This window comes from Oncorhynchus mykiss, chromosome 11, assembly GCF_057628025.1.
Source record: "Oncorhynchus mykiss isolate SJ-2025 chromosome 11, ASM5762802v1, whole genome shotgun sequence".
In the NCBI taxonomy this organism is placed as follows: domain Eukaryota; kingdom Metazoa; phylum Chordata; class Actinopteri; order Salmoniformes; family Salmonidae; genus Oncorhynchus; species Oncorhynchus mykiss.
In genome coordinates this window covers 53687306-53701045 of record NC_143032.1, presented here as the reverse complement: position 1 = coordinate 53701045, position 13740 = coordinate 53687306, and the positions used below count along the sequence as shown (strand labels likewise).

The 13740-nt window shown below is 41.6% G+C and overlaps 1 protein-coding gene across 2 annotated transcripts; it reads left to right on the top strand.

Moving 5' to 3' along the window:
* The first annotated feature begins 3647 nt into the window (after positions 1-3647).
* On the top strand, positions 3648-13569 carry LOC110535906 (serine/threonine-protein phosphatase PP1-gamma catalytic subunit A). 2 transcript variants are annotated; one of them, XM_090190448.1, is made up of 8 exons: positions 4066-4205; positions 4238-4352; positions 8240-8371; positions 8479-8709; positions 8864-8968; positions 9380-9603; positions 12287-12421; positions 12930-13569. In XM_090190448.1, the coding sequence occupies exons 2-8, from the start codon at positions 4298-4300 to the stop codon at positions 13017-13019; spliced, it is 972 nt and encodes a 323-aa protein (XP_090046574.1). In that variant the 5' UTR covers positions 4066-4205; positions 4238-4297; the 3' UTR covers positions 13020-13569. The 2 variants fall into 2 exon arrangements, with proteins under 2 accessions (XP_090046573.1, XP_090046574.1); XM_090190447.1 differs by having other exon boundaries at positions 3648-4352.
* The last annotated feature ends 171 nt before the right edge of the window (positions 13570-13740 follow it).

Genomic DNA, 13740 nt, shown 5'->3' with positions numbered 1-13740 from the left:
AGAGGCTGGCACTATGGCAGCAGAAAGGCACAGATGCCACAGGGAGGCTCACCTAGCTAGGTTAGATATATTCTAGGCCAGTACAGTAGATGGCAGCAGCCATCAAATCCACCCAGAAGGTTGCCTGGCAGACTCCTTTGAAGTAGAAAAGTGGAGTAGGTTAGGGCCGCGAGGAGTAATGGCGCCTGGTAGAGTTTTTAGAGTGAAGTGACATGGTGGCAAATTCAAGATACAAGACCATTTTAACAGTTTTCTACTACAGCGGATGAAGGACTGGAAAGAGTGTGGAGATGTGGAATGGACAGCGAGGAAGATGGAAAGGAGCTGAGCGTAGAGGGAAGCAGTGTTGTGAGGAAGATTGGCGTCAAGTAGGCTTTCAAAAAGAAAGAACGTACTCCGGTAGCTCAGAAATTGAACCTGTTGAGAGTGAGGATGAATTTTGGCTCTCGAGGCAGGTCCTGGGTGCATGAAGGCACTGCATCTCAGTGTAAGCGACGTCACTACAGTCCCTGGTTCAAATCCAGGCTGTATCTCATCAGACCATAATTGGGAGTCCCATAGGGCGGAGCACAATTGGCCCAGTGTCGTCTGGGTTTGGCCGTTGTAGGCAATCATTGTAAATAAGAATTTGTTCTTAACTGACTTGCCTGGTTAAATGTAAACATATACAGTGTATATATATATATATATATACAGTGCCTTGCGAAAGTATTCGGCCCCCTTGAACTTTGCAACCTTTTGCCACATTTCAGGCTTCAAACATAAAGGTATAAAGCTGTATTTTTTTGTGAAGAATCAACAACAAGTGGGACACAATCATGAAGTGGAACGACATTTATTGGATGTTTCAAACTTTTTTAACAAATCAAAAACTGAAAAATTGGGCGTGCAAAATTATTCAGCCCCCTTAAGTTAATACTTTGTAGCGCCACCTTTTGCTGCGATTACAGCTGTAAGTCGCTTGGGGTATGTCTCTATCAGTTTTGCACATCGAGAGACTGACATTTTTTCCCATTCCTCCTTGCAAAACAGCTCGAGCTCAGTGAGGTTGGATGGAGAGCATTTGTGAACAGCACTTTTCAGTTCTTTCCACAGATTCTCGATTGGATTCAGGTCTGGACTTTGACTTGGCCATTCTAACACCTGGATATGTTTATTTTTGAACCATTCCATTGTAGATTTTGCTTTATGTTTTGGATCATTGTCTTGTTGGAAGACAAATCTCCGTCCCAGTCTCAGGTCTTTTGCAGACTCCATCAGGTTTTCTTCCAGAATGGTCCTGTATTTGGCTCCATCCATCTTCCCATCAATTTTAACCATCTTCCCTGTCCCTGCTGAAGAAAAGCAGGCCCAAACCATGATGCTGCCACCACCATGTTTGACAGTGGGGATGGTGTGTTCAGCTGTGTTGCTTTTACGCCAAACATAACGTTTTGCATTGTTGCCAAAAAGTTCAATTTTGGTTTCATCTGACCAGAGCACCTTCTTCCACATGTTTGGTGTGTCTCCCAGGTGGCTTGTGGCAAACTTTAAAAGACACTTTTTATGGATATCTTTAAGAAATGGCTTTCTTCTTGCCACTCTTCCATAAAGGTCAGATTTGTGCAATATACGACGGATTGTTGTCCTATGGACAGAGTCTCCCACCTCAGCTGTAGATCTCTGCAGTTCATCCAGAGTGATCATGGGCCTCTTGGCTGCATCTCTGATCAGTCTTCTCCTTGTATGAGCTGAAAGTTTAGAGGGACGGCCAGGTCTTGGTAGATTTGCAGTGGTCTGATACTCCTTCCATTTCAATATTATCGCTTGCACAGTGCTCCTTGGGATGTTTAAAGCTTGGGAAATATTTTTGTATCCAAATCCGGCTTTAAACTTCTTCACAACAGTATCTCGGACCTGCCTGGTGTGTTCCTTGTTCTTCATGATGCTCTCTGCACTTTTAACGGACCTCTGAGACTATCACAGTGCAGGTGCATTTATACGGAGACTTGATTACACACAGGTGGATTGTATTTATCATCATTAGTCATTTAGGTCAACATTGGATCATTCAGAGATCCTCACTGAACTTCTGGAGAGAGTTTGCTGCACTGAAAGTAAAGGGGCTTTTTTTTGATTTTTTCAGTTTTTGATTTGTTAAAAAAGTTTGAAACATCCAATAAATGTCGTTCCACTTCATGATTGTGTCCCACTTGTTGTTGATTCTTCACAAAAAATTACAGTTTTATATCTTTATGTTTGAAGCCTGAAATGTGGCAAAAGGTCGCAAAGTTCAAGGGGGCCGAATACTTCCGCAAGGCACTGTATATATATATATAAATTACATGTGGTGTCAGGTGCACTGAAGACTGCTGTGGTCCAGCCTCGTCCCGATGAAGATGATTCTGGTCAAGTGAAAGTGAGATTTTTGGAGAGAATGGATCTTTGCTTTCTGGCTGAACCAAATGTGGTGTCAGGATGGGTGGAGAAGAGTTTTAGGACTGTTGAATCGGTGAAAGTAACTCGAGTTGGACTTGTGAGGATTTTTTTGTATGTATGTCTTGTATGTCTTTCGTCCAAAGGTGTCAGGCGCTCCGCACCACATGCCTCGGGACAAGACCTGAGACTTGCTTTGCTCTCAGGGCACCGTTGAAAGGAGTGATAAGTGGAGAGGCGTTAAGTGTTGAGGAGGATCAACTGAAATAGAAGATTCCTGGTGACTGTGACGCCCACTGTGCGTCGCAGACCCGGTGGAGAGCGTGGTGAAAAAGAGAAGACACTGTCTGTCCTGCTGAGTTTTGATGCTGAGTCTTTACCGGACAAAGTCAAGTCAAGCTGTGTCAGTTATTTCGTGAGAGGTTTTGTCACGAACCCATTACGGTGTTTTAGGTGCTAAGCTTATGGTCATGTTGCAGCAGTGTGTAGGAGTGAGATTCCTAGATGTGTGCAGGAGGGCATGAGTCAACAGAATGTGTAGTATCAGTGAAAAAAGCTGTCTGTTAACTGTATAGGGGTACCCATGTTGCTTGAGATTAGAAGTTCTGGTGAGAGGAGGGCGGGTCAAGATTGCCACGGTCAGAGTAGCACAGAAGGTGTCTATGCTGAGGCAGTGATGAGAGTAGTAGATGAATATGGGTCCAGGGCGAGAATCCTAAGAGGTTTCATGTGTGATAGGAATAACATGTGCTTCAGTAAGATTGGCTTCTTAGCATTCATAGCCATGGTTATCTGTACCGCAGAAATGGAATGTAAATCACACAAAATAGATGTTGTGGTGGCCGCTGCAGAGAAGTACTTGGGTGTAAGAGATTTTACTGCTGAGGTGTTACAAGGTGTGTTGAATGATAGTGTCCCGTCCTCCCAGGCAGCCAGCCTGGTATAGGATCAGATAGGGCCAAGTAGTGAAATAGTGGTGAGGTTTTAATGGGTGTAGGGTTAGTTGGTAGGGCAATTTTTCTTTCCTTCCCTTCCCTTTTTGTGTCACCAAAAAAATGTAATCATGTAATAATGTGTGTAATGAATTCACAACCCAGAACAGTAGGCGGAAAAACAGATAAGAGAAATGCATGAGTAGGGAGGCCGCCTCACACTCCAGTACAGTAGGTGGCGATGTGTACACCGCCAAAATGTGTGATCCGCCAATACAAATGTAAAAGAGAAGTAGAATCAGAGGAAGTGATATGTTTCGGTAAAATTAGATTTTTTTATAGCGTTTATAGCAATGGTTGTCAACTGTACTGCAGGGATGTCGCAGAAAATGTAGGTTGTGGTGGCAGTTTCAGAGAGGTATTTGGGTGTAGGAGACTTGACGTCAGAAGAGTTACAGGGTGTCCCGTTCTTTCAGGCTATTGGCCTGAGGTAGGACTATATATATTCACATGGTGGGTTTTTAGTTAGTGTACGGTTAGATGGTAGGGTATTAATTATTATTTTAAACAAAGTACATGGGAGTCATACTCCAGTCTAGTAGGTGGCGGTAATGCAACATTTATTGGATACCAATCGCCATTAAACCTCAGAAGAAAAAGAAGAATCAGAGGGCATTGCTAACGGCTAACGTGGATTTTGTCCCGATATACGGCTAATATTAGGCGTTGTTTTTGGAAATTTGTTTAAAACAAAGATGTTGAAGTAGGTGGTAAGGTATAATATAACGTTGTAAGATAACCAGTAACAGGGTATAATTTCTACACGTTTTTGTTTTTGGAACCAGTAATTTCGCGAAGCGAATTAATCGTAGCTAACGTTACTTAGCTAGTAACCAGCACTAGATTTTGCACTTTGCACCGCTCACTCAGGCCTTTTTTTCTGCGTCGCCATGGCCGATGTTGATAAACTCAATATAGACAGCATCATCCAGCGTCTTTTAGAAGGTAAGGAGTCTACACCAATGTAACGTTATTGCTGCAGTAATATTATCTGTTCACTTTGTTAGAGAGATGACTGTAGGCTAGTTTTAGCTAGCTAACGTCGTTAGCTGTTGATGTCGCATGTAGACTGTATATTTTAGCTAACGTTAGTTACTAGTTAACGTTAGTGCATGATGTTGTTGCCATAGTAGTTAGCTAATTTTAACGTCAAACTAGTTAACCAGCTGGCCGTCTAAACTCAACTCCACGATTTACGATGGAGTTGATCGGCGACTAGTATGGGCTGACGAGTTCCGATGTCAAATAAAATTACGTATTTATTTTTACCATACCGAGGCAGCCGATAGTGGGCGCTAGATCTGCACTATTGTTTTGATGTGCTCAGCCGGTAATGCACTCGTGTCCCCCCTAGACCATCTCGTACAAAAGCATTCTCCATTCAGGCTGCAAAGTCAAAGGCATACATACGCTTTATTAAGACTGTACACATTTGTCCAGTTTATTTTCCGACGCGCAGCAATTTAAAGCTAGTTAAGGAATGAAATGTGATTTTGTACGAGCCGGTCCACGGGGGACATAAGTGTATTAATTACCGACTGGGCAGGCACATCAATTATTTTTTGATTGCGCAGATCTAGCCCCCAATATCGGCTGCCTAGTCTACAAAAACAACGGATTTCAGCACCCAAATAGCCCGCATTTACACAGGACAATGTTCATCGTAAATCGTTTAGTCAGTGGCATGCCTGGAGAAGTGGGTATACTCAAATTTTGCCAAAAAATGTCCGAAATGACTCGCCCAGTGAAGGAAAGGTGTGGAGAAATTCGGACAGTGAACACTACCTACAGTTGAAGTCGGAAGTTTACATACACCTTAACCAAATACATTTAAACTCAGTTTCACAATTCCTGACATTTAATCCAAAAAAACATGTTCTGTCTTAGGTCAGTTAGAATCACCACTTTATTTTAAGAATGTGAAATGTCAGAATAATAGAGAATGATTTATTTCAGCTTTTATTTCTTTCATCACATTCCCAGTGGGTCAGAAGTTTACATACACTCAATTAGTATTTGGTAGCATTGCCTTTAAATTGTTTAACTTGGGTCAAACGCTTCGGGTAGCCTTCCACAAGCTTCCCACAATAAGTTAGGTGAATTTTGTCCCGTTCTTCCTGACAGAGCTGGTGTAACTGAGTCAGGTTTGTAGGCCTCCTTGCTCTCACGCACTTTTTCAGTTCTGCCTACAAGTTTTCTATGGGATTGAGGTCAGGGCTTTGTGATGGCCACTCATTACCTTGACTTTGTTGTCCTTAAGCCATTTTGCCACAACTTTGGGTCATTGTCCATTTGGAAGACCTATTTGCGACCAAGCTTTAACTTTCTGACTGATGTCTTGAGATGTTGTTTCAATATAGCCACATCATTTTCCGTCCTCATGATGCCATCTATTTTGGGTTGTGCACCAGTCTCTCCTGCAGCAAAGCACCCCTACAACATGATGCTGTCACCCCTGTGCTTCATGGTTGGGATGGAGTTCTTCAGCTTGCAAGCCTCTGCCGTTTTCCTCCAAACATAACGATGGTCATTATTGCCAAACAGTTCTATTTTTGTTTCATCAGGTTTTGGAGCAGTGGCTTCTTCCTTGCTGAGCGGACTTTCAGGTTATGTCGATATAGGACTTGTTTTACTGTGGATATAGATACTATTTTACCCGTTTCCCCCAGCATCTTCACAAGGTCCTTTGCTGTTGTTCTGGGATTGATTTGCACTTTTCGCACCAAAGTATGTTCATCTCTAGGAGACAGAACGCGTCTCCTTCCTGAGTGGTATGGCCATGGTGTTTGTACAGATGAACGTGGTACCTTCAGGCATTTGGAAATTGCTCCCAAGGATGAACCAGACTTGTGGAGGAGTTTGAAGGTAGGACTTGAAATACATCCACAGGTACACCTCCAATTGGCTGAAATGATGTCAATTAGCCTATCAGAAGCTTCTAAAGCCATGACATCATTTTCTGGAATTTTCCAAGCTGTTTAAGGCACAGTCTACTTGGTGTATGTAAACTTCTGAACCACTGGAATTGTGATACAGTGAGTTATAAGTTAAATAATCTGTTTGTAAACAGTTGTTGGAAAAATGACTTGTGTCATGCACAAAGTAGATGTCCTAACCAACTATAGTTTGTTAACAAGAAATTTGTGGAGTGGTTGAAAAACGAGTTTTAATGACTCCAACCTAAATGTAGGGAAACCTCCGACTTCAACTGTACATGACCTAAAATTAGTCAGACCAACCCAAGCTGTACTGTGCAAGTATGCTAATAGTAGGCCAACTGTTGAAATTAATACATTTGTCTGTCAATAGTCTGATAATTTTTTCAGGTTTTCGGTCTCACTTTTTTAATAGAAAAACAACAAAATTGGATTTATGTCAACAACAATGCTTAAACCACATCAGGAGATTACTTTTGAGGTCTGGGAAACATCTAAGATTGCTCTTTAATTCAACTGTGCAGGCACCTAGCACTGTTTGGTACGCAGTGTTTGCAAAACAAATGGCCACTGGATAGATGCAAATAATCATGATATAATTCTGCCAGATAGGCATAGGCTAGATTATGGCTAGTTTACATTTAATTGAGAAGGGAAAGCATCCCTATATTTTTCCTGTTCCTTAATTGATTGATACCTGGCCATTTGACTTCATTTTATGAGGCATGCCTTGCTTCAAATTAGCCTATAGCCAAAGTCCTACCAATAGAAATGTGGAGGCAATTATTTTATAAAGACTTCCTCATGTGTGCTCTTCTGTTCTATTGTTTTAACAAATTAACTTCATTTCATTGTCTAGCAGCCAAAGGCATTATCATAGTCATATTAGCAACACATGATAGATAGATAGATGCTTCTTTAGAGATCCCCTCTTTCAAAATCTCTCCCTGAAACTGCTCGCATTTTACAATGTTTTGGAACATTTGCGCATAGGCCTACCTTTGTGCACATTGCTGCGATTTAATGTGAGTAATAAAAGTTTCTCTCCCGAGTGGCGCTGTGGTCTGAGGCACTGCATCGCAGTGTTGAGGCATCACTACAGCCTGGGGTTCGATCCAGCTGTGAACGGGAGCCCCATAGGGCGGAACACAATTGGCCCCGCGCCATCCAGGTTAAGGAAGGGTTTGGCCGGGCGGCTTTCCTTGGCTCATCGTTCTCTAGCGACGCCTTGACTGTGTGCCTGCAAGCTGACTTCGGTCGTCAGTCGAACGGTGTTTCCCTGACACATTGTTGCGGCTGGCTTCCAGGTTAAGTAAGCAGTGTGTTAAGAAGCGGCTTGGCGGGTCATGTGTCAGAGGATGCATGTTTCGTTTCCTTTCGTAACTACCAATTTGATAAATTGGGGAGAAAATGTAAATAGTTTATCAACATTTTAAGCTAAACATTCTGATCTGTTCAGCACCCTTATTAATTGATACAGTGTATACCTCCACTACACTGATACGCATCGTGGGGATTAAGAAGTGAGTATACTCAATGCCCACAATAAAAGTGGGTGTAAGGTCTGTACCTGCATATAGCCTCCACTACACCACCGAGTTTAGTCGGCTAGTTAACCAGCTAAACTAATGAGTTTGTCCCGGTCGTCACATTTCAAAATGTTCAGTCAAATTAGCTAGTTACCTAACGTTACTTTAGCTACATGGTTCATGGCACTGTCCCAGCGATCTGCCCAGTCAGGGAAAGATGAAGTCAATAACATGAGTAATCTGATATGATTGTCATCACTCACTCCCATATCCAGAAGACATTAACAAGATATGGTGGCAATGAGCATGACGGCAAACTAGGTAGATATATTTGCTTGTAGATTAATCAGAATTTAATTTTTTATAGTCAGAGGAGCAAAACCTGGTAAGAATGTGCAGCTGCAGGAGAATGAGATCCGAGGATTGTGCCTCAAGTCCAGGGAGATCTTTCTCAGCCAACCTATCCTTCTGGAGCTTGAAGCCCCCCTCAAAGTCTGTGGTGAGTAACCATTGCTATTTTGTGAAAATAACTGTTAAACGGTGTCTTCTTTCCCTTTAGACCAAATGAGGGCTGTGTGTACTATAGCTACATCTTGTTTTCTGCAGGTGACATCCATGGGCAATATTACGACTTATTGAGGCTGTTTGAGTATGGGGGCTTCCCTCCTGAGAGCAACTACCTATTTCTGGGAGACTATGTGGACAGAGGGAAGCAGTCTCTGGAGACCATCTGTCTGCTTCTGGCCTACAAAATCAAATACCCAGAGAACTTCTTCCTGCTGAGGGGAAACCATGAGTGCGCCTCCATCAACAGAATATATGGATTCTATGATGAGTGTGAGTGATGTGTGGGGATGTTGTAATAATTATAGTCCTGCACTCTGACAAAGTACGGCATTTGTATCTACATAGATAGCATTTTGTTATAAATTCCTGTCATATGCATTGCCTAGCTTATGATCATCCTAACGTGCTATTATTATTATTCTAGGTAAAAGAAGGTACAACATCAAGCTCTGGAAAACATTTACAGATTGTTTTAACTGCCTCCCTATCGCTGCCATTGTTGATGAGAAGATCTTCTGTTGCCATGGAGGTATGTTGCTTTTTAGTTGTCCTAAAAAAAATAAGAGAATTAAGTGCACCTACCGCCAACAGCTAAACAATAAATAGGAGTACAAGGCTTTATTGTTGGCTTTTCTACAGAAATGCTTCTACATCTGCATTGCTTGCTGTTTGGGGTTTTAGGCTGGGTATCTGTACAGCACTTTGTGACATCGGCTGACGTAAAAAGGGCTTTATAATAAATTTGATTGATTTGGTGATTGTCTAGGTATTCCTTGACTGTTGGTGACCACTGCTCTAAGACATTGCTATGATATTGAGGAATGTTATTTGCTTTTATTCCAATTGTTCTTCCTGTCCTTGAAATTTTTACACAAGTTCTGATTGGAATTGACCTCATTCCGGTTGTTCGTCTGTATTAATCTTCTTCTGTGTCTCTCAGGGTTGTCACCCGACCTCCAGTCCATGGAGCAGATCCGGCGTGTCATGCGGCCCACCGACGTCCCTGACCAGGGCCTCCTGTGTGACCTGCTCTGGTCTGATCCAGACAAGGATGTCCTTGGCTGGGGAGAGAACGACAGGGGTGTCTCATTCACCTTTGGATCAGAAGTGGTGGCAAAGTTCCTGCACAAACATGACTTGGATCTGATCTGTCGCGCCCATCAGGTATGTTGTCTACAAACCGGTAACTGCAAAAATAAATAAAACGGCAACATGAAGTGTCTTAATTGGGCGTTGGGCCACCACGAGCCACAACAGCTTCAATACACCGTGGCATAGGTTCTGTGACTCTCTATTGGAGGGATGCGACACCATTCTTCCACAAGAAATTCCATAATTTGGTGTTTTGTGGATGGTGGTGGAAAGCGCTGTCTCAGGCACCACTCCAGAATGTTCAATTGGTTGAGATCTGGTGGCTGAGACCGTCATGGCATATGGTTTTCATGCTCATCAAACCATTCAGTGACCACTTGTACCCTGTGGATGGAGGCATTGTCATCCTATGGGGGCGTAGCCAAAATAATGGCCTGCCCAGCATTTCTATACATGACCCTAAGCAGGATGGGATGTTTATTGCTTAAAGACATGCTCCGGAACTTTGGCGACTAGTAGGTATTTTTTAAGCCTCGTGCTTTGTGCTGATGTGTCAGTGTGCAGTTTATAATCAATGAGCAGAATTACTGTTTTACCTCAATTAGCCACGATATCCCTAGTTTGAAAGCAACTCTTTACTGGACACTGCAGTGCTATTTGCCCTACATTTTCCCCCTCGTGGGCCAGCCAAGTAGCAATTCGAGTTCCAGACAATAAGCTTCAGCCCCTCGCCATTTGAGTGACAGCTGGCAAGATGCACAAACTGCAGGCCGAGAGAGAAGTGATGCGGTGCACATAATCTGCACATATGTGACGTAGTTCGCAATTTTCAGGGACCACTTTTGGCACGTGAGCACTACTTTCAGAACTACTGGCTAAAAAGTATACAAAAGTACCGGAGAATCTCTAACTCAGGAACCATACCTGCTTTAAATATACTTTGTATCCTTCATTTACTCAAGTGTTAATATTATTTTGGAAGTAAACCTGTAAATTCAGTCGTGTTCCGATCAGTGCTGATTAGGGCTGTCTCCGACGAAAACATTTCTTAAAAATCTGACCAATCAATTGGTCTAAATTTTTAAATGGATTTTTCCATATAGACACCCCCTATGTTTTAATCAAATCAACTATATGTAGGCTACTGAGCTTATCTGATGATTTAAACACTGATTTAAAAATTAAGACAAATAACTAAAGAGGGAGCCAGAGATTAATATAGCCTAACCAGAAGAAAAAACGACCTGTTCCTGACTCGCTGCTGCTGTCCTTCGCAGATTCTGCCCTTATGCTTCTGAAGTTGTCGGTAATAGTCAACACCTCCTTTTCCATTTGGAGTGCCAAGTTATCGTACCAATTCTACTGATCTGTGTGCGTGCCAGTTATGATTTTTATATGCACATTTTTGTGGAACAGTTTCATTTATAATAGTCTTCATATCTCAAAATCAATGCCATGTGGTTAATCAAAACTCTATCTAAATGAAAATGATACAAATCTAAAAGTAACTTCTATTGCCAATATGTAAAGATAGCCCACAAATAGAATAATTGCAGCTCGCAGGTAGAAAATATTTGGATAAAAATGAATATTCTACAAATCACATTGGCTATGCATAGCGTATTAACTTGGTCCAGCCTAAACTCATGCTAGCAAATTTGCAACATTGTATAAAATATTCTGGGCCCTCAGTTTCCCGAGCCAGTGAGCTCCTGACAGAAACATAGTTGTAGGCCATTTTCGCAAGCGATAAGAAGTAATCAGATAGGCCTATTTTATGACGTTTCCACCGGATCAGGGCATGACATTTTTCCCCACCCCTTTCATGGTTATCGAAAGGGAGAGGGCTGGAATGTTTTTCCCAGGAACTATTGTCATTCTCAATGGATGTAAAAACATACTTTTTTACTTGCTGTTTGAAGCAAAGAAAAAATTACTTTGAGAAGCTCCACAGTGATGCTGAGTTAAGACAATCAGAAATGGTATCAGATCCCCAAATGGTCTACATTTGCGCGCAGGCCATGTAGCCTAGGCCTACTTCTATGCGTAATTAGGTCCTTACTCAAGATTGACAGGAGCACTCCAAACAAAACACACAGAATAAATTGACAACTCGTAAATGGAATAAAATAAACCAAAACGTGTTTCTCACAAGCGTAGCCTAGGTTGTGCGCTCTGCAAACAACGTGTCCACTCCGACAATGAGAACGGTAAGACTGTAATAATAATATATTTGAATGCATTTAACAGAAATTACCTTAGGCAAACATTTTTTATTTATTTTTTTATTTGACCTTTATTTAACTAGGCAAGTCAGTTAAGAATAAATTCTTACTTTCAATGACAGCCTAGGAACAGTGAGTTAACTACCTTGTTCAGGGGCAGAATGACAGATTTTTACCTTGTCAGCTCTGGGATTTGATCTTGCAACCTTTCGGTTACTAGTCCTCTAACCACTAGGCTACCTGCCACCCCTTGTGGATTAGAACAGTAAATGTACTACTGGTGTGCCATTCCCGCGGCCTCAAATGGATTAGTCCACTCAAACAGGCCTGAATCAGACTAGTGTCTTGTGTGCCATAAAAACTATATTTATTTGCCACTGCTCGACTAAAAAAAATCTTGGTCGACCAACAGCATATTGACCAAACAATCGACCAGTCGACTCAATGGGGTCAGCCCTAGTACTGATAGTCTGGTGTGGAATTTGTTTTTGTTTCAACCGAACTGTAATCAATGCTCTCTTTTCCGGTAGGTTGTTGAGGACGGCTATGAGTTCTTTGCAAAGCGACAGCTTGTGACTTTATTCTCAGCACCGAACTACTGCGGGGAGTTTGACAATGCTGGTGCCATGATGAGTGTGGATGAGACTCTCATGTGCTCGTTTCAGGTGAGGGATATTTCAATCATGAATGTGCTCCATCTTATCACAGGCATGTAAATGTCTCAGTGATTGTATTACTACTGTAGTGTATGTATGTATGTATGTTAAAGGGAAATTTCAAAATGTTTCCTCTTCATATTCATCTCCAGCACCACCTGAACATCGACATATGTGAAAATGGCACATTTCTATGTTTTGTAGTAAAAGATAAAGGAAGATGTTTCCAGTGACGACATCGATGTGCATCATGTGATTTTAACCAATTATGTGTAGTCCATGCTTACTAATTGGTTGATGTCACTGGAAACATTTATCTTCCTATATTTTTTTACTACAAAACAGAAATGCACTGTTTTCACATGATGTTGCAGTGGTGCTGGCGATGACAAATGTAGAAATGTCCTTTTAAAGTTATGACCAGTCTTGTCATTATGTCAAACTGTACAATGTGTAGACTATTGCAGTGGGCAAAACATAATCTTAATTGGATTACTTGTATTCATTCCACTTGTAGATTTTGAAGCCCGCTGAGAAGAAGAAGCCAAATGGCAGCCGTCCAGTCACACCCCCACGGAACATGGTCACCAAGCAAGGCAAGAAATAAGGTGGCATGAGCTCCCCGTTCTGCTTTCGTCTGTTGCATCTGAAGGGTTGGTTGCCCTTTGCTGCCAATACTGAAAAGATATCCACTCCAACCTGATGAAAGCGGAATGTTTTGTTGTTTTGTCCACAAGGGTTAATGGATATGTCACCATGAAAACCTCAGGGGTTTTGCACTCCATTGCAACTAGTCTTTGCCACATGACTGTTCAATCAGGAACAATGTAACAATATGGCTAATAATGCACAGAAATGCCTTGTTTGAAGCTGTGCGCAAATTTTCCAATTTCTTCATTTCATCCATTTCTGTCGTCACCTGTTTCTCACTGTCAATAATGAAATTAATGGTTCTTAAACAACTATGGAAATATTACATTTAGACATTTAGATGTTTATTTCGGTATAACTTGTTTTATCATAGGACATTGAATCTGCACTCTGCGCCTGCATCCTCACCATTTTTAAAGTATTGTGCTGAATTTAAATGAAGAAATAAAACATTCTTGTAATGTCTAAGTCTTTCTAATAAACTTTTAGCACATTTGAGGGGGTAATTGGCATTTCAATTGTATTTATTTGAGAATTGAGAAGCTCAACATTGATTTAATTACTCCCATATATTGTGTACTACTAGAAGTGTTGTGAAAGATATGGTAAAGTTGCATAAAGATGATATGCAGTCCAGTACTATAAAAATGATATACTATAATACACAGTCACAAATT

Coding starts and splice junctions, on each gene's coding strand:
- LOC110535906 (XM_090190447.1), top strand. CDS start 4,298: ATGGCCGATGTTGATAAACTCAATATAGACAGCATCATCCAGCGTCTT. Junction 8,710..8,863: donor ATATGGATTCTATGATGAGT/GTGAGTGATGTG, acceptor TTATTATTCTAG/GTAAAAGAAGGTACAACATC. Junction 9,604..12,286: donor TGATCTGTCGCGCCCATCAG/GTATGTTGTCTA, acceptor CTTTTCCGGTAG/GTTGTTGAGGACGGCTATGA.